The 21,130-nt window shown below is 35.4% G+C and overlaps 2 protein-coding genes across 3 annotated transcripts in view; one reads left to right on the top strand and one right to left on the bottom strand.

Annotated features, from left to right (window-relative positions):
• KCNH7 (potassium voltage-gated channel subfamily H member 7) overlaps nucleotides 1-21,130 on the bottom strand; it is a 498,464-nt gene that overhangs the window by 226,154 nt on the left and 251,180 nt on the right. The gene's annotated exons all lie outside the window — the stretch shown is intronic.
• On the top strand, nucleotides 19,297-20,416 carry LOC117094934 (retinol dehydrogenase 14-like). The gene has a single exon (XM_033231290.1). The coding sequence runs from the start codon at nucleotides 19,394-19,396 to the stop codon at nucleotides 19,952-19,954; it is 561 nt and encodes a 186-aa protein (XP_033087181.1). The 5' UTR covers nucleotides 19,297-19,393; the 3' UTR covers nucleotides 19,955-20,416.

The raw sequence follows: 21,130 nt of genomic DNA, 5'->3' as shown, positions 1-21,130 counted from the left end.
ACAAGTTTTAAAAATGTAGTATATCTAAAGACCTACTTGTTCTAAACTGGGATACATCTAATCATGTATAGATTTTTATTCTAATAATACAGAGATTTTGAAAGGAAATGAAATTTAAATTAATCTTCTGATGATTGTTAAAGCATTTCTAAAATATCTTATATAACCAAATGATAGTTTCCATTTAGCATAAATAGACACAGAGGTATAAATCATTAATTTTTAAAAAGACAGACTTGAATAAAAAATTAAATAATGCCCAATTTTCTGTGTCATATTTCATTGACCCAAGCTTAGAGTAAGAATTTTCAGGAGCACTATTAGATTAATATTAAGGCAAATAAGAATTGTGTTGGAGGCCAGGCGTGGTGGCTCAAGCCTGTAATCCCAGCACTTTGGGAGGCCCAGATGGGCGGATCACGAGGTCAGGAGATCGAGACCATCCTGGCTAACACGGTGAAACCCCGTCTCTACTAAAAAATACAAAAAACTAGCCTGGTGAGGTGGCGGGTGCCTGTAGTCCCAGCTACTCGGGAGGCTGAGGCAGGAGAATGGCGTGAACCTGGGAGGCCGAGCTTGCAGTGAGCTGAGATCCGGCCACTGCACTCCAGCCCGGGCGACAGAGCGAGACTCTGTCTCAAAAAAAAAAAAAAAAAAAAAAAGAATTGTGTTGGAGTTGACCATGTTGACAAGTCTTATCTCTACTTATTTAAAATGAATAAATCATATATATTATGCAGAAATGCCACAAATGTGTGAACTCATAAAGCCACAGAATGATTTGTCCAGAATCTCACAATACCTTAAAAAGTTTATCAAACCCTAAAATGGATTTTCACATAATAAAAGCTTTCCTTTTTAAAAAGTTAAATTTTCTGATTTTCTTCCTATATATTTATGATTAGATTACTATTACTTCATCAAAGTAATATCCTCTTAGTTTGCTGATTGTGACGGATTATTAAATGTGGCCATAAATTCTTCCATCTTTATATGCACATTATAGGCCCCTTTACAATGTGACATCACTGCTTTACCCATCGAGGGCTGGAGTCTCTTTCTAATCCCACTCTCCTCGAATCTGGGCTGATCTTGCATCTTGCTTTGTCTGTGCAGGAAGTGACACTGACTAATAGAATGTGCAGGAATTGACGCTGTGCAACTTTTGCGAAAAGACCCAAAAGGCCTTCCTTATAGCTTCTATTTTGTCCTTTGGAACTCTGAGAGCACCAGATTCTGAAAAACCTTAGGACAATGGACCACGTGGGAAGAAAGACCCAGGCTCCCTGGCCATCCCAGCCATCCCAGCTGAGCCCTCAAATCTGTTAGTGGAGCCATCTTAGACAGCCCATCTCCAGTCAAAATCTGATGACTGCAACCCTGGGAGTGATGCCAGGTGAGTCCAGCCAGAGTTACGCAGCTGATCAGAGCCCAAATTGCAGAATCATGAGCAAATAAATGTTTTTTGTTTTAAGCCACTAAATTTGAGAAAGTTTGAAATGCTTGATTAACTGATGCAGTAAATAACTGATACAATAATCGTTTCTTTCCTTTTTTTTTTTTGCCTTTTGTCTCCTAGAAATACAATGTTGAATTTAGAATCAACACAAATTAAAAGTTGTAAGTTTATTATAAAATTAGAAATAGTGCAAAATGTATGAATTTCTTAGTATAATTTTCACCATGCCATAAAACCCATTAAAATTTAAAAATGAAAATAAGAAATATTTATGTCAACTTTACATGTAAAGTTAGCCATACTATACCATTTTTGCATACTTCTATCATCGTCATGACCAAAATTTAGTCAAGACTCCATGTCCAATTTAAGCCCTGATTTATACACTGCAAACATATATTTTTTCCTACAGAAGAAATAGCTGCTTCTTCTTCCTTCACTAATTCTACTGATTAAATGTTACTTGTAAGCAAAACTCAGTATTAAATGAATTCATGTACATGAATTCTGTCATGGTATAGCTGTAATGTTTTTGCTTGTAATTTATGAATTTAATTTTCTGCTTGTTTGTTATGCCATTTACTTCATATTTATGAATGACCTGCCAGTCCCATTAGGAAAACTTGTGTAGACTTCATCAAACACATTGAGTACATCTTTTATTTGGGTAGATATTTTAAAGTTCAGATATTATTTTTCTGGGAAATTGTCATGGGAATGTTGGACACAAACAAAACTTTTAGAATACAGTGCAGTGAGGTTTCCTTTAGAATATAGATTTTCTTCCTCCAGTCTCTATGACATCAACTCACAATAACTTCCTAGAGCTCTCACAGCTTGTTGTGGAAGAACTAATACAGAGTTCACGTTGCAGAAATTGCTGAGATTGCTGTTAGTATCAATTTTATTGCGAAGCCTTTGTCCTTATAGCATTTAGAATTTTAAAAAATATATAAGATAGCAGAAGCAGCAGAAAAAAACACTTTTATATTTAGTTACACGCACACACACACACACACACATAAACACATATTGTGTCATCCCAACCCTCTCTATGTTTTATGAGTCTATTTTGGTTTACGTAGTTTCCTTTTCCCATTTTTTTTTCCAGAAAAGACACTAGCATGTGCCATGGTAAAAAGCAATAAAAAAAGCATCTCCCTTTTTGCCTTGTAGTGAATGGTTCTATCTATGGAATAGTCAAACATTTACTTCTTACCACAATGTATGTCAACTTTCATTTGCTTTGCCTTTGTATCCATAAGAAGCCAAATTCATTTAGCTCTCTGTTTTCTCACACCCTAAGAACACATAATGAGTCAGTATATAGAAGAATACAGGATAACAGCCGACATACCTACAAGTTCTACTGCTTATACCAAACAGGGCATTTCCCAGGAAACAGCCTTATATCTCTAATTGCTGCCAAGAAATGAAAGCCAGTCATGCTATTGAATAGGAATACTGGTGGCGCTGGCAATCCCATGCCTCCTTCCTCCTGTTGCTCCTGCACTGAACTAGCTGTTGAAAGACCACGGAATGTAGACAACTAAAGCACTGCCACAAACTACCACAAGAAAAGAGGCAAGGACAATGACCTTCACATCTCTGAGTGTTAACCACATAAAGATATTGGAAGAAAAGTTAGGAAAAAGATTAAGAAACAGCACAAATATTTCTTTGGTTGTTTTTCTGAAAAAAAAATTCAGTTTTTATACTATCTTCATGTAATAAGTTCTGTTTGATACAGATTCTAGTAGCTTCATTATTAGATATAATGTAAAGCAGATGTAAATGTTTATTAATTTTTTACTATTAACTGATTGATATTTTACTATGCTCCTATGGTCTTTTCCTTATACCCCCTCAAAAACAAAAGTTGGATGTTTGTCAGGTGGAGATGTGTGTAATCAATTTATTAAACTCTTGTTGAAATCAAATTTGTCTCTCTTAATCCAATCTTTATTTGGTATATTCTAGATTCATTTTAAAGTTATTTTGTATAGTTTAAAATTTTATTTTTAATGACAGATAATTGTATATATTTATGGGGTACACAGTGATGTTTTGATAAATATAATGTATAGTAATCAGATCAGAGTAATTATCTGTCATCTCAACATTTACCATTTCTTCATGTTGGGAACATTTGATATCCTCTTTCTAGCTATTTGAAACTATATAATACATCATTATTAACTATAGTTATCGTGCAGTGGTATAGAACATTAGAACGTGTTCCTCCTATCTAGTTGTAATTTTGTGTCCTTTAACAAAATCCAATAATGATATTGTCATTAACCCACCTACCCTCTTTCCTCTCCCTCCAAAGGTGGGTGCGATCCTAGGACTGGGTTCCTATCCTCAAGGAGCACAGCCTGGCTAACCAGGAGCCCTGACACCCTGCCTCACGGCAACCACATTTTCATAAGTAGATAATCTGGGTAGTTAAGTTAGCTCCCAAAACGTGATCTAAATTGTTCACTTTTGAATCTGTGCTAAAGATTTCATGCCCACTTTTACCTCACAAGGCTGATGTAGAAGAAATGCAACTGGAATTCCGAATGCAGAGTGGCAATATGGCCATGGCACTCTGGGGCTTTGTAGACTGAACGACTCCCAGTGGAGATCATAAGCTGAATGAATCACGAGAGCAGTGAGAAAGGTCCAGAAAGCTGGCCTCACTACTTACTGAACAAAACTCCACTTCTGTAGAAGGCAATCTCTTCAATGTTTAACAAGAGGCAGAGAAAGGAACGCTCTTCTTGTTAGCTTAGATGCATTGTCATGAACCTAGGAATGAGGTGTGTGTGTGTGTGCGTGTGTCTCATAATCAGGATTAGTGAATTATAGTCATAAAAAGTAGAACAAATAGAAAAATTCCCAAACCTGATGTTTTAAAGAAACAGAAATTGAATAATTTTTTAACACTGAGGTTTTCAAGTGCATTTTGTAGAGCACAAACTCTCACATGGATAAATATCTCAAGCATAATCATAGGATGCACAGAAGGGGTTGAAAGAGTGGCTCCCCCACTTCCCCAGAAGAGCAGCTTCATCGTGCATTTCATGTATCAGGGATTGGAATCCCACATAGGATTCTATCTGAGGAAGGAGTCCACTGGTAAAATGAGTTTCAAAATAAAACCATGCATTTAACATAAGAAGACACCAAATTTTCAGATTTTATACTTGGGTGGCTTCTAATACAAAAGGTGACAAGTAATGATGATTTTGAAAGCACTATGACTGCTACTAACTGTATTATTGAAGTGTGGAATATCCATGGGTACATATGTTCCCTTAAACAGTTATGTTCTTGTTCAAGTCAGTATGTTAAAGTAAGAACTGACACGTTGAGGAATGAACGGACGAAAATAAAATCCACAAAAAAGAAAACCATGCATGGTATGTGGAAAACTAGATTATTTTAATTCAATCCAGAAAGCATTTGTTAAGGGACAAAATGCTAGTTGAGCTCTAAGTGAGTAACTCTGGGTGCAAGTTGGGGGCAGGAGAGGGAAAGGATATATACAATTTTAGAACATGGAAGCTGGAAAATAATTGGTTTGTAGAGCCTTTTATGTAGAAATACACCTGAAGATAGTTTTGTCCCACCTAAATCAGAGTTTTAGAACGTTCCCAACCACAGCAGGGCAGGAAAGAAGACACCTTGTACTAGGCACTTATCCGAGTGCATCTGAGTAGGAGGAGAGCCGTACCTCCTGAAGCTCGAGCGAGTGCAATCACTGCAAATAGGAAAGAGCTAGAGCAAGTATTTTAAAAACTGCAATTGGAGACAAAAACAGAAAGGGTCATTGAGATTCACATTTTAGCTCTAACAAAGGAATGAGATGAAAGTGATGGACATCTTAATGAATCACCCCTAACTTGACCAGGACTGGAAGGTGACACAGAGCATATCACAAGGGACCTAGACTCAGAATAATAGCAAAGGGAAATAAATGAAAAGCCATATTCTCTGGTCTTCCTCATGCTCAATACAAATACTTTAGAGTTATTGTTTATCATTTTCCCAAATTATCAGCACAAAGTCCCTGGTCCAATCTATCAGCAGCAAGTCTTCTAAGTTAGAGCTCTAAAATATGTAACAAGCCCATCCACTGATCTCAATTTCTACTCCATTATCCTAGTGAGTGACATCTGTAGCCTGGGCGACTGTAATAGTCTCCACTTTTTCTCTTCCTTTCTTTTAACCTATTTCCAAGCACATCTGTTAGAGTAATTTTTAAATATGTAAATTAGAGTGTGTCATTAATGTCCTCCAAGGGCTGGTTCCCAATATACCAAGAATAAAATTCAAACTCTTGTCCACATAAGCACCACGGCCTGGCCCTTGCCTATCATTTGACATCATCTCCTACCACTCAGTGTTTCAGCTACAGTAAATTTTCTGTTCCTGGGATATACTCACCCCCAATGCCCTTGGGGATTTGCTGGTTCCTCCTTTCTGACTGCGTTTCCCCAGCTCTTCGATGTCTGTCTCCCTGTCCACCTGTAGGGCTCAGCTAAACTCTCTTCCCAGGGAAATCTTCCTTGAGTAACCACTTCACCTTTCTCAACAAGGTTATTTTATTTATCCATCACTCAATTTATTATCTATACCACATTTCTTTCATTTTCATTTATTTTTCTTTATTTGTTGTGTGTCTTATCACAATAGAATGTGATTTCAACAGTGCACAGACTCTCCTCCACATTTTTCTCCTCAGTGCTTATAACTGTGCCCAGCATATTATAAGCATATAAAAAGAGCTCAATGATTATTTACTTTTACAAAAACAGCAAGCTAGAGTCACTTCTAACTATTCCTATTCCAGAATTCCAACTTTTATCCCCTAGAATTAAACAGCGACATATTTTGTGGAGGACACAAACACACTCTCACAAAAAAACAGACCCCACGCAAGGGATAAGATAAATAGCAAATACCTTCATAGTGGTGCAATTAATTCACATGCAGCGGCTGGTAGGCAGCTAAATGAGTAACTTTAACTCTCAATGAGTCATGGGGTGACATAGGTCATATAGTTTCATCATGTTACTATGTCAAAAATGGGTAGCTGTGTGTATTTGACTGCCACAAAAAGTCTATAGAATATTTTTGTTATTAAAATTAAAATAATATTTTAAATATTTTCTTCTTATTTTAGAAGTAGCGAATAATTCTTTCTGTGTTTTTTAAATTTAATCCTCATTATTGATTTATGTTTTCTACTCAAGAGTCAACACACTGGTTTTTCCTGTTGGCACTTCCTTTTCTTCCTCTCAGAGATTACATTCTTAGCTCTGGTGTTTTCAGGCAGCTGGTTATATATGTCCAGTTAGTAACTTTCTGAGAAAAATTTTTAGACTTTAAATGTTGAAGTAATCACAAAAGTCCCATGCAGAATGGATGGAAATTCAATCCTCTTTTATTTTCCCTTCTACTAAATTGACCAGAGAGAAGGGGAGGCAGTCTTATCTTTTTCCATTTAACAAAAATATAGACAAAGAAACAGTTAAGAATAAAGTACCAGGTTGTTGGGGTGATTCAAGTCTCCCACAGCTGAAAGGTTACTTAATTCAGAATTGTGCTGAGTTTCCTGATCTATTCCTAGTCTCCTGATAGACAAAGGTTTCACCCACAATCTGCAACCAGCATCAGAGTTATATCAAGGCAAGGAGGCTGATGTGGTTGTAAGTATTTAATACATCACCAAGGAAAGGGATGGAGGCCATCAGAATCAGAGAGAAATCCTTCAGTACTGAAGGGTCCAACCTAGTAAATATCGTCCCCAGATGTGTGTTGTGGGGAAGGATGGAAAAACAAGGAGCACACTCATTTTATGAGGACTTCCACATGACTCTTTCAACCACAAAATCTGGAGGACTTTGAGAAAATGGACTCTTAGCTATAGGCTATGGGCAGGCTTAGAAATTTAGCAGCATGAACAGGTGTCAGGACTTAGGTGATCTGGCTCAAGGAAGCCAAAATAAAAGCTGCAAAAATTGGCCACAGCTAATGCTTACAATCTCTCCCTCCAGGGACCCTCAGAACCTTTGTTTACTTACTAGAGAATTTAGCACTACTTTATTCATATATCCAGGTTAGCAAAATGATGTTAAAATAAATATATAAAGTTTTTATTTATGACTCCTAACTATACTGGCAAAGATTGGCCTTATCAACTTAGTTTCTGTTGATCTGGCCATGTTTACAAATAGACATGTGTATCTGTTCTTGTTATAAAAATATTGATGTAGTTTTGACATCCACTAATCTACATCCAGAAGTGTATCACACCACTTTGTAAATGGAATGAATATCTGCAGCCTATTTCTATTTTCTAGGTTCAGATAGATACATTCTATTTTTATTTAAATCATTTAATTTACTGATAATCAATCATCTAAGTTATATTTTAAAGGAACTGCATCATTTATATCTCTGTCAAGGGCCAAATAATAAAAATATTTTAGGACTTATGAGCCACACAAAGTCTCTATAACTTCATAATTGTGTTTTTGGCAACTCTTTCAAAGTATTAATAACATTGTTAGTTTGAGATTATATGAAAAACAAGGTTCAGGCCTGTAGGCTGAATATGGTCCATGGGCCTTGATTTTCTGATATCTGGCACAAGTAGTGGAAGTTATGTTTAAGAATTTGCCTTGCTTCAATTAAATAGATCCACTTTTCCTCCTCTGTGTAGTGGGGATAATAATATAGGTAGACAGAAGTGACAGGTGTTCTGTATTATAAAAAAATGATGGCTCTCTTGGAGAGTAGGAATATTAAACATTTCCAAATGCTCACAGTAAGCAGAGTCAATCTTAGTCTAGTCCTTGTCTAATCTTAGCAAAAATGTGACCCAATTTAACATTTGTAGGTAGCCACGTTTTTTGTTTTTTGTTTTTTTTCCCTTCCAGAAAAGGCACCGTATGTAATTCTGAAATGCCATCTTCAATATTGTTCTTTGGTTATTGAAGTTGGAATATTCTGGGCAGCAATAAGAATCGCCACTTCTCATATGTGATAATATGGTTTTTTCATCTTTTTTTTTTCCTGCTTTCAGGCTAAATCTTCAGCCTTGATAATTAATCACAAAAATAATAGGGCCACGTACCTATTTGACATTTTGTATTTTGCAAAATTCATTTCTAAATGAAAATGAAGATGATTTCCTTATCATTTTTGTTTCTACAGCTTGAGTATCCCTAATCCAAAATGCTCAAAAAATTTTGAAACTTTTTGAGCACTGACATGGGACTCAAAGGAAATGTCATTGAAGCATTTTTGGACTCATATTTTGCACTTTCACTCAAATGTTGCATATCCTCATTCTAGTGTTATCTTTCCTGTCTTGCAGTTGACAAGCTAATCCTTTCTATAAAGGATGGCATTAGTAGCATCACTTTGTGCAGGGAGTGCTACCTTCCATGAACTTTTGGGACCAGATCTTCGTTCATCTGGGAACAGTTTTCTTTGGTTTCATAGCAGAGTTTCAAATTAAACCTTCCAAATTAAACTTGAAGTTTTGATGAAGGCCTTCAGAATTTGGGGAAAGTGAGGGCATATCCTTTCAAGTGTCTTTAAAAGAACATTCTAGTTTACCTCACAGACATGCTAGTTTATAACCAGTAAATATTCCTTCAGAACCATTGACTTCACACAATTGCTTTAACTCCTTTTAGCCTTTGTCAGTCTCTTTCTCTTTCTCTCATTTCCTACTCTCCCCATCCCCAACCCAAGCAAAGTTTCTTGTGGGAAGGGGCTTTGAGTTGAGGGCAAGGAAAAGAGATTATAGCCAACCCAAATTTACATTTAGAAAAGTTTAAAACAGAAAATACTTCCAAAATAAATTTACCAGGCCAGCATTACTGTAATAACACAGCTAGTTGAAAATACCAGAGGAAAAGAAAATATAGGCCAATATCACTGATAAATAAAGATACAACAGTTATAAAAAAAACACAGCCCTTCATATCTGTGGGTTCCACATCCATAGATTCAATAAACTGTGTATTATAAATAATTTGAGAAAAAAAGGATAGCTGTGCTATGTCTATATTGAACATGTACAGACTTTTCTTGTCCTTATTCCCTGAACAATGTAACAATAATTTACATAGTATTTACATTGTAGTTAATCTAGAGATGATTTAAAGTATACTGGAGGGTATATATAGGTTATATGCAAATACTACACCATTTTATATAAGAAACTTGAATATCTGTGGACTTTGGTATCCATGAGAGATTCCAGAACCAATCCCCCATAGATACCAAGAGACAATTACACTAGCAAACCATATTCAACATTATATCAAAAAGATCATTCACCATGATTAAGGGGGATGTATCCCAGGGATGCAAGGATGGTTGAACATATGTAAATCAATAAATGTGTATATTAGCCCATTCCCACACTGCTACAAAGAAATACCCAAGACTGGCTAATTTCTAAAGGAAAGAGGTTTTATTGACTCATATAATCAATTGACTGGGTAATTTTTAAACAAAAGAGGTTTATTTGATTCATAATGAAAGAAGTTACCTGGTGAGGAGGCCTCAGGAAACTTACAATCATGGCAGAAGGCAAAGGAGAAGCAGGCACCTTTTTCACAGGGTGCCAGAATGGAGTAAGTGCAAGCAGGGGAAATGTCAGGTGCTTGTAAAACCATCAGATCTTGTGAGACTCACTCACTATCACAAGAACACCATGGGGTAAACTGCCCCCATAATACAAGTACTTCCACCTGATCCCACCTTTGACAAGTGGGGATCATGGGGCTTACAGTTCAATATGAGATTTCAGGTGGGAACACAGCCAAACCATATAAATACGATTCATCATATTAACAAAATGAAGGACAAAAACCATATGAACATCATAATAAATGCAGAAAAAGCATTGAACAAAATTCAACATCCCTTCATGATAAAATCTCTCAACAAAATAAGTATAGAAGGAAAGTTTCTCAACACAATGCAGGCCATATATGACAAGCCTACAGTTGACATCATACTCAGTGGTGAAAAGTTGAAATATTTTCCCCTAAGATCAGGAACAAGGCAAGGATTCACTCACCACTTCTATTCACATAGTGCTGGAAGTCCTAGCCTGAGTAATTAGCCAAGAAAAAGAAATACAAGGCATCCAAACAGAAAAGGTAAAAGTGATATTATCTCTGTTTGCTGATATTATGATCATATATATAGAAAACCCTAAATACTCCACCAAAAAATGTTAGAACAGAGAAATAAATTGAGTAAAATCACAGGTTACAAAATCAATAAATCAGTAGCAATTCTATATATTAACAATGAAGTATCTAAAAAATAATTAGGAAAACAGTCACATTTATAATAGCATAAAAAATAAAATACTAAGTGGTAAGGCTAACTAATCAGATTAAAGATCTGTATACTGAAAACTATAAAAATAAATTGATGAAAGAAATTGAAGATGACAAAATAAGTGGAAAGAAATTCTGTGTCCTTTGATTAGAAGAATTAATATTGTCAAAATGTCCATATTATCCCAAGGGATCTATAGATTCAGTGAAACCCCTATCAAAACTCCAATGACTTTCTTCACAGACAGAGAAAAAACACTTTGTAAATTCATGTGTAATTACAAAAGACCCAGATATCCACAGCAAATCTAGAGCAAAAGGACAGACTGAAGGCATTGCACTACCTGATTTCAAAACATATTACTAAGTTATAGCAATTAAAGCAGTATGGTACTGGCAAAATAACAGACAAATCAAATAATGGAATAAGACAGAGAGCCCAGAAATAAACTTATGTAGCTATGGTCAATTGATTTTTTGGACAAAGTTGCCAAGAACACACAAGGGAGAAAGGACAGTCTCTTAAGTAAATGTTGTTGGAAAAATTGGCTCTCTATATGCACAATAATGAAATTGGACCACTATGTCACCTCTTATACAAGAATCAACCCAAAATGAATTAAAGCCTCAAGTGTAAGACCTGAAACTATAAAATTCTAGAAGAAAACCTAGGGGAAAAGCTAAATGACTTTGACCTGGTCAATAATCTCTTGCATTAGACCCCAAAAACACAGGCAACAAAAGCAAAAATAGACAAATGGACTATATCCAGTTAGAAAGCTTATGCACAGCAAAGGAAACAATCAATAGAGTGAAGAGACAATCTATGGAATAGGAGAAAATATTTGCGAACTGTGCATCTGATAAGGGGTTAATATCCAAAATACACAAGGAATTCAAACAACTCAATAGCAAGAAAACAAATAACCCAATTATAACCAGGCAGAGAACCTGAGTAAACATTACTCAAAAGAAGACATACAAGTGGCCAACAGGAATATCAAAACATGCTTAACACTACTATCAGGGAAATACAAAATAAAATCTCAATGATATATCACTTCACACCTTTTGAAATGGTTACTTAAAAAGATGTAAAATAAGCGTTTGTGAGGATGTGGACAAAAGTCTGAGCCTTGTACACTGTTGATCAGAATGTAAATTAGTACATCCATTTTGGAAAACAGTGTGGAAGTTCATAAGAAAATAATAGAATTACCATGTCATCCAGCAGTCCCATTTCTGTGTGATACATCCAAATGAATTGAAATCAATATGCCATAGAGATATCTGTCCTCCCATGCTTAGGGCATCATTATTTACAACAGCTAAGACAAGGAAGCAACCTAAGTGCTCGACAGATCAATTGATTAAAAATGTGGTGTACACACACAATGAAATACTGTTCAGCCTTAAACAGAAACAAAATTCTGTCATCTGTGACACATGGATGAACTTAAAGAACATTATGCTAAATGAAGTAAGCCAGGCAAGAAAGACAAATATCACATGATCTCACTTATATGTGGAATCTAAAAATTCAAACTTATAACAGTAGAGAGTAGAATGGTGGTTATGAGAGGCTGGGGAGGTATGGAGGTGTTAATGGCAGGGTCGGTGGAGAATGTTGGCCAAAGGGTGCAAAGTTTCAGCTAGGAGGAATAAATTCTAGTGATCTATTGCACAGCAAGGTGACTAGAATTAATAAAAATGTCCTGTGTATTTCAAAGTTGCTAAAAGAATGGATTTTAAAAGTTCTCACTGCAAAAAAATGAAAAGCATGTAAGGTGATGAATAAGTTCATTGACCTAATTTTCTCATTCCACAATGTATACATGCATCAGAACATCTCATTGTATCCCATAAATATATTTAATTATTGTCAAGTATAACTAATAATGAAATTTAAAACATTTTGAAAAATTATTTTTTCCTACAAATTGAAACATGGAGCATTTTTGAATATGTACTGAATCAAATATGTAAATTATAAAATGTAAGTTTGAGTTCTGTTTGTATACTATTTCCCAGAGAATCTTTCTACCCCTAAATCCCAGTATTCCTGGCCAATCTCATGTAATTTTGCTTTCCCTTTACCTGCATTTACGCTCTTGTTTATTTCCTTTTTTGTCCTACTTTGGAGATAGCTTATAACAGAGATAGAAAAAATTCTCTCATTTTAAAGGAGAAGTTGCTGAAGCCAAAACTTTACACACAAGTTAAGGCGTTCAAAATCTAGGTGGGTTTTGAGGAGACTTTGAATAATTAATTTTCAGTACGTATGAAGTTAATGTGGATATTACCATCTAGTTTTTCTTTTGTAAGTAAGCTAGGCTATAGTAACAGGGTGAAATCTTGTAAAAAATAGATATTTTCAGGAAATTAATAACACAAGTGAGAAAAACCCCTTTAATTATACAAAGACTAATTTGGTGGATAAGTATGATACAAATGATAAATATCTACATTCACAAATAGTCACTAAAAATTATTTTAGTGTTACATGTGGCAAAAAAATCCCCTCTAGGTATTTAAGAAAAGCAATATTTTAAAATCATAGTAGCATCTATAAAGTAGCAGCTAGGATATGTATTTTATGTGCACTTAAACTAATTTAAAAGATCCAATACTGAGTAATTTGGTCAATCAAAAATGTTACTGCACAATGCAGAGTACTGTGTAGCCATAACTCCTACATTTATAACTATAAAAGTCATTGTTACATTGAATATGCCAAATGAAATTGTTTACTGAGATTAGGTCAAAAGTTCTTTCTAGCATTAAAGTTGCACATATAGTATAAAAGTTTTCACACAAGTTTTTATTGCTTTACACAAGGAAGATTTCATGGGGTATAAGCATTATAAAGGAATGTCACACATTCTTTATGGTGTTCTATGTGGACTAATATTAAAGATTTTAGATTTTATGAAAGAGTTTTGAGGGAGATTTTGAGAGAATATTGTAATTTCATAATAGTTGAAACAGTAAATTTGTAATTGCTTGCTTTGAAAGCTTATGTGAGGACTAGGCACGGTGGCTCATGCCTGTAATCTTAGCACTTTGGGAGACCAAGGTGGGTGGATCACTTGAGGTCAGGAGTTCAAGACCAGCCTGGCCAACATGGTGAAACCCCATCTCTACTAAAAATACAAAAATTAGCCGGAAATCGCTTGAACATTGAACCCGGGAGGCAGAGGTTGCAGTAAGCCAAGATTGTGTCACTGCAATCTAGCCTGGGCAACAGAGTGAGACTGTCTCAAAAATAAATAAATAAATAAATAAATAAATAAATAAATAAATAAAATAAGAAAGAGAAAAAGAAAGCTCACGTGATCAAACAACTATCAGAAATTAGCCTTTCTTCAGAGTGGGAATTTAAACTCCACATAAGTATTTCCCCTTACGAGATGACATTATTCTGGGTCTTCTGCACTGTTGGATCCGGGCAAAGCTGTTAACAGTGTAACCTTTCCTCTATGAAATAATGTTGTGAAATCAAATTAGAATTTATAGCATTCAAGAACATATGTTTTTATTTGTGACCTAAATTCTCTGATACTATTTAATATATATTATTTTCATTCCTTTTGACAGTGAAAAGCTTTGTATTCCAAATTTCCAAATTGTTTTATTAATGCTTCCTAACTTTTTATATTTCCTACTCTTGTAATTATTTATCATTTCTATCTATATCTGGCCCCTAATTTTTTTTAGCTTTTTCATTATTTCTAATTTATGTATCTCATAACTTACTTTGGAAATGTTACTTAATGATTAATCTACTTTTTCATTGGTTTATTAACAAAATTATATACTATGTTTCACAAAAATTACATTACACATTTTATAAAGTCCAAATTACTCTGCTTTTCTTAATTGTACAATACAGAATTATGCTAACTTTCTAATCAGTGAAGCCATGTCAACCAAAGTACAGCTTACAACTCACTAGGTAACAACCAGCACTGAGCTCAACTCATCCGTTTCTAACTTGAATTTGTGCAGTTGGAGGTCTATTTAGTATTTTGCTGCATAGCTGATTGTAGGGAACTCAATTGCATTTGCTTGTAATCATTTTTCAAACAGTTAAGGTCATTTTTAATTCTAGTCCTGTCTTTCAAGGTGCTCACCCATCCTGATGATGTGATGTACTTGCAAACTTAATGACCACTCTCTCTAGCTTGTAATCAATCACATACAGAGATGTTAAATGCACTCAGGACTAATCTCTGCAGAACACCACCTGTTGCGAGCTTAGGGGCAAAAGGTGTACATTATGTTATTTTTACCTTCTGGTGATTGCCTTATTCTCCACACTGGGGCCTACAGCAAGATAAATAGGGAGCTCATTCAATTAAATGAGACCAAGCAGCTCCAGGAAGGTGATCACCGATAGGTCCAGCATCTTCCTTTAGGGCACTTCACAAATTATGGCACCCCACTTTGACATTCACTCATGAACAAACCAGATAATTTGGGGGTGGACAATTTTGTCTCTGCCACAGTTTTACAGGTCTTGTGATTTTCCAAACAGCAGCAAGTCCCCCAGTATTTAGGAACATTTTATCTTGTTGGTTTGAAAAGAATTGGTTTCAGTGAGAAGCCCTTAAATGCACTAATAATTTGTGTAGAGTAGAAATGCTAAAGAAGTGAGCCTTTCAAAGTCAACTCTGTATTAAAACAGATCTACATACACATTTTGGTTCAGAAACTTGGAATATGTGGCAAATAAGATGAAAGTTTTACTTCTTGCATGAATTAACATTTCCAATACAGACAAACTCCATTTCAGGGTTACAGGCTGTGTCTCTAAGCCAGTTGCAAGTAGTTCTGGGTCCCTGTTTTTTTAACTGTAAAATGGAAATTTGACTAGATCAGGTATGGCAGGTAGTTTTACCTGGAGTACCGGTTTATTGCAAGTGGATGCCTTAAATGCTCTATTAGAAATTTTGAGATGCATTCTATGCTTCATGGGAAAGGATATTCCATGGAGTAGTGATGTCTCCCATGGGGACAAAAGAACAGCAGAAAATATGCTATTTATTATCCTTGCACTATATTATTTTTAAAGTTCTTTTTTTGCCCTAAGATTCAATAAGAACTTAGCCAAAAAGAAAGGGGAAAAAAAGGTAACTCATATTGTTTATATCAATACTCTTGAGAGAACAATACCTAGCTGAAGTTTTGTTTCCCTAGCTAGTTGGAGAAGAATATGATTGGTTAATGTATGGTTCATGATGCTCCAGTTTATGAAAATCTGTGGCCTACCAGTGGTCAGTGGTTTATAGATAACAGGGCACATGCTATCAGCTGACTGAGAGCTCCTTCATTTAAGATGAAGCTTTAAATTCACCCATCAAAGTTCTGGGCATTTGGCTCCAAATTCGTTTGCCAATAATCATCTGAATATATTGTATTTGTTCTGACTTCCCAAATTTAAAAAAGTACTTCTTGTTCTTTTTTTGTTTTTCTTACTTTGGTGTTTTTAACATTTCTCAGATGGAACTTCTAAATCAGGACACAAATAACCTTTAATGATCTTGCCATTATTCAATTTGTAGTTAAATGTCATGTTCCCTAACAAACTATAAAATTAATCTCTTTAACATTTTGCTTGGACTATCAATGGTAAAGTTAATTGTAACTTGTCTTCTTTGAAGGTTAATAATCTATACAATTATCTGTGTACTAAACGATGTACTCAGTCCTAGCTGATCAAAGTTAAGAATTCTGGAATGCTTTATCTTAGAAAGTTACATTAAATATTGTAAACACGTGAGTTCAGATGCTCCCTTTCATATGTTAAACATGGACTGCACTTTATTTTCCCTAATAACCTTTTCATGACATGTACCTTATTAACCTTTATAAAGGATGAACAGTTTGTAGCATTTCCGTTCATGTTCTCTGACAAATGGATTAATGTCAATTTTAAGAAGAAAAGTGAAAGTAGTTTAGTTGTGAGTTAAAAAGAAATTATTACAAAATGTTATAGACCAGACATAAAAATTTGAATGCTATGAGTCTCACTGGGAGAGGAACTGGAAGTAGAAATGTCCTTTCGGATATTAGGGTCCTTGCAGAGGAGGGGTGTGGAGTCAGAGTTGGAGAGGACCCACATAGGAGAATCTCCTAGGATATTTTGTAATAAAATGCAATTTCATTCTATTTTACTACATACTTTCAGATGGGTGAGGAAAAAGATCCAGTAAGTTTGGTTAGAGGTGAGTTGGGGGCATAGAAAGAAATTTGCAATAGGTGTCTGCTGAGTGAAAGCCAAACCACAACAGATGAGAGGCAGAAGGTATACAGCTTCAGGGCCTAGATGAACTGGAAGGTTGTTTAACAAGTTCATCCAAGAAAGCCTGAGGAATGGTGGCTGATGGGAAAATCCAAACCATGTTTGAAATTCCACCAAGGTTAGAGATCTGAGGAAGGTGCTAAATATTAAGTTCCCTCCACAGCCTACAAAACCTTAACTAATTTGGCCTCTGCTACTTTTTAAACTTTGTTTTCTTCTCTTTTTCTCACTCACTGAAATTGAGCCACCTCTCTGTTGTTAAATATGCCAAGTCCACTGCTGCCATCACAGGGCCTTTGCACGTCTGTTTCCTCTGCCTAGACCTTCACTGGAATCGCTGCTTCACTTTATTCAGGTCTCTGCTAACACTCTGTTTTTCAAAAGAACCTCCCTAATGTTTTTATCTACAATATTCCAATACTAGTTATCCATTTTTTTCTGAAGTTTTTATAACTCCTACGATCATTTCATATTATATTGAATTGTGGTTTTGTATCAATGAATAAACAGAGGCCAGTAAAGGGGAAATAAGCAGTAAAAGTAAAAGCTGAAAATATCAAAAGCCATTCCAGACATTACAAAATGTCATAACACAAAGAGATTGAGTCAATCTTTCAGAACTAAGACATAAAAATGTGAGGAGGAGGAGGAGGAGGAGGAGGAGGAGGAGGAGCTGGAGAACTTTTTTTTTTTTTTTGTAGTGTTTCTGCAGAATAACATTGAGTTGAGTTTGGAACCACAGCAGGGACTACACAGGGTTGGACTAGTGCAGCATCATACTAAGGAGATACTTTTAGAACCAAACAGGTGAAGATTATGAGTTGGAGATTGAGTTTTGGCAAAACTCTGTGATTTTTGAGGTGTAGGGTCATTAGTTTTCATCTATCCTGAGTTCTAGGACTCAAAAATCAAATAAAGTGAACTATAAATATTCCTGGTCCAACATGTATGCCAGATTATAATTAGACCTTGAGATATATAGATTGTAAGAAGATAAATTATGACCCAATAAAATAAAATAGGGTGGTTTTTACAATTTATTTTTAATTTAAAAAATCTATTTTCTGTAAGGGTATTAATGTTGTTCCCTCATTCTCATTTGTTCATACACTTGTTGAGCTTTGAAAGATTGTTTTCGGTTCCATATAAATACTTTTATTATTTTTAAATATATATATATATATATATATATTTTTTTTTTTTTTTTTTTTTTTTTTTGAGACGGAGTCTCGCTCTGTCACCCAGGTTGAAGTGCAGTGGCCGGATCTCAGCTCACTGCAAGCTCCGCCTCCCGGGTTCACGCCATTCTCCTGCCTCAGCCTCCCCAGTAGCTGGGACTACAGGCGCCGCCACCTCGCCCGGCTCGTTTTTTGTATTTTTAGTAGAGACGGGGTTTCACCGTGTTAGCCAGGATGGTCTCGATCTCCTGACCTTGTGATCTGCCCGTCTCGGCCTCCCAAAGTGCTGGGATTACAGGCTTGAGCCACCGCGCCCGGCCTATTTTTAAATATATTTTTATATATTAATTAAAACAAATATATTTTTATTATATGGCAAAGTATTTCTGTTGTGTATTTTCAAAATTTTATTGAAAGGTGCAAAAAGTGGTTGTGAAAACACTATTCTTGCTTTCTTCAAGAAAGATAACAGAACAGTTTCTAAATAACAAGTAAAAGCTGGGTATGGCGGCACACACATCTTATCCCAGCTACTCAGGAGGCTGAGATGGGAGGATCACTTGAGCCCAGAAAGAAGCAAACCCAGAGAACTGGACATAAAGAAAAAGAAACAAGAAATAATTAAACTATCAGTTTTCAGAAAATATCCTATCTACTTTAAACTACTTTTTTTCCCATTTTGTTTGTGATATTTGCTTGAACACTGTCCTCAGTGTATTCTCCTCCAAGAATGGAAAGATTTAATTCCAAAATTCAAAGGCTAGCTTATTATACCTTAATAAACTTTACTAGTATTACATTTAAAGACATATAAAATATTTGCAGTATTGTTTTCATTTGTTATAGATCATAGACAAATACCTAATGATGTTTAAACATACACCTTAAAAATAAAATCTCAATCTGTAAAGTACTGCAACTTAAATTACTAAGGAAACGTGATGTTTTAATTGCTCTTTGATTGACATAAAAATATGTTACTGGACCCGCCGCGCCCCAGAGTTCTCCGCGTACAGGTGTCTCCTGGGTTCCGGAAGAGCCTAGGCTGGATGTCTTGATCAATAATGCAGGGATCTTCCAGTGCCCTTACATGAAGACTGAAGATGGGTTTGAGATGCAGTTCGGAGTGAACCATCTGGGGCACTTTCTACTCACCAATCTTCTCCTTGGACTCCTCAAAAGTTCAGCTCCCAGCAGGATTGTGGTAGTTTCTTCCAAACTTTATAAATATGGAGACATCAACTTTGATGACTTGAACAGTGAACAAAGCTATAATAAAAGCTTTTGTTATAGCCGGAGCAAACTGGCTAACATTCTTTTCACCAGGGAATTAGCCCGCCGCTTAGAAGGCACAAATGTCACTGTCAATGTGTTGCATCCTGGTATTGTACGGACAAATCTGGGGAGGCACATACACATTCCACTGTTGGTCAGACCACTCTTCAATTTGGTGTCATGGGCTTTTTTCAAAACTCCAGTAGAAGGTGCCCAGACTTCCATTTATTTGGCCTCTTCACCTGAAGTAGAAGGAGTGTCAGGAAGATACTTTGGGGATTGTAAAGAGGAAGAATTATTGCCCAAAGCTGTGGATGAATCTGTTGCAAGAAAACTCTGGGATATCAGTGAAGTGATGGTTGGCCTGCTAAAATAGGAACAAGGAGTAAAAGAGCTGTTTATAAAACTGCATATCAGTTATATCTGTGATCAGGAATGGTGTGGCTTGAGAACTTGTTACTTGAAGAAAAAGAATTTTGATGTTGCAGTAGCACTGCTAAGAGGTACATGTGGATATTTTGGAGTTACTGAAAAATTATTTTTGGGATAAGAGAATTTCAGCAAAGATGTTTTAAATATATATAGTAAGTATAATGAATAATAAGTACAATGAAAAATACAATTATATTGTAAATTATAACTGGGCAAGCATGGATGACATATTAATATTTGTCAGAATTAAGTGAGTCAAAGTGCTATCGAGAAGTTTTTCAAGTATTTTTGAGTTTCATGGCCAAAGTGTTAACTATTTTTACTATGACGTTTGGTGTTTGTGTGGAAATAATCTGCCTGGTGTGTGCACACAAGCCTTACTTGGAATAAATTTACTGATACAAATTAAAAAAAAAAAAAAAAAAAAAAAAAAAAAAAAAAAAAATATGTTACTAGCAAACACATTCAAAAAGAGAGTTTACTAACTTAACTAGATAAAGTTCTGTTTTATACTAGGGATTCCATGTGAAATTAAATTGTTTTAGGAAAAAACTACACATTATCCCTAATTATGGCTGTTGGCTTCATTATCTCTTTAAGGAATACAATATGTTGCTTACACGTGGTCAAGTTGCTTCTGTGATGAAAAAGAAGGTAGTAAGAAGTAGATATGAATACTCCAGAAATTCTACTCTTTGTGCTTTTATTATTTAGCCAAATGTTCAATATGGTTCAATAATGGACTGTTGATGAGTTCTAAAATTAAGAAAAATTTAATAATCTTCCATTTGGAAAACTGGTATAGATTTATAGACTACTGCCATTCTACTTAGCTATTCCCACCCAATCCCATGGTTTCAATGACCTCTTAGGTGTTAAGGATTCCCAGATCAATTTCTTAAGCTCTGATTTCATTCTTAAGCTACTGTCTACGTATCAGATTTCCCATTCCACACATACTTTATAGGCAATATACCCCAACTGAGCTCTTTGTTTTCCCTTCTAAGTCTCGTCCTCTTTCTGTATTTCCTATCTTGATGCAAGTGTCCTTAGATACCTAGTGATTAGCAGAAACAGAGGAGCTAATCTAGAGGTCTTCCTCTTCCTCAGTGCTGTCTTA

Source organism: Trachypithecus francoisi, unplaced genomic scaffold, assembly GCF_009764315.1.
Source record: "Trachypithecus francoisi isolate TF-2019V2 unplaced genomic scaffold, Tfra_2.0 Lachesis_group13, whole genome shotgun sequence".
NCBI lineage: Eukaryota > Metazoa > Chordata > Mammalia > Primates > Cercopithecidae > Trachypithecus > Trachypithecus francoisi.
Note: the sequence above shows the minus strand (reverse complement) of the source record. Positions and strands in the feature narration are given on the sequence as shown.

Bases quoted from the DNA above. Each gene is read 5' to 3' on its own strand.
- LOC117094934 (XM_033231290.1), top strand. From the start codon at position 19,394: ATGAAGACTGAAGATGGGTTTGAGATGCAGTTCGGAGTGAACCATCTG.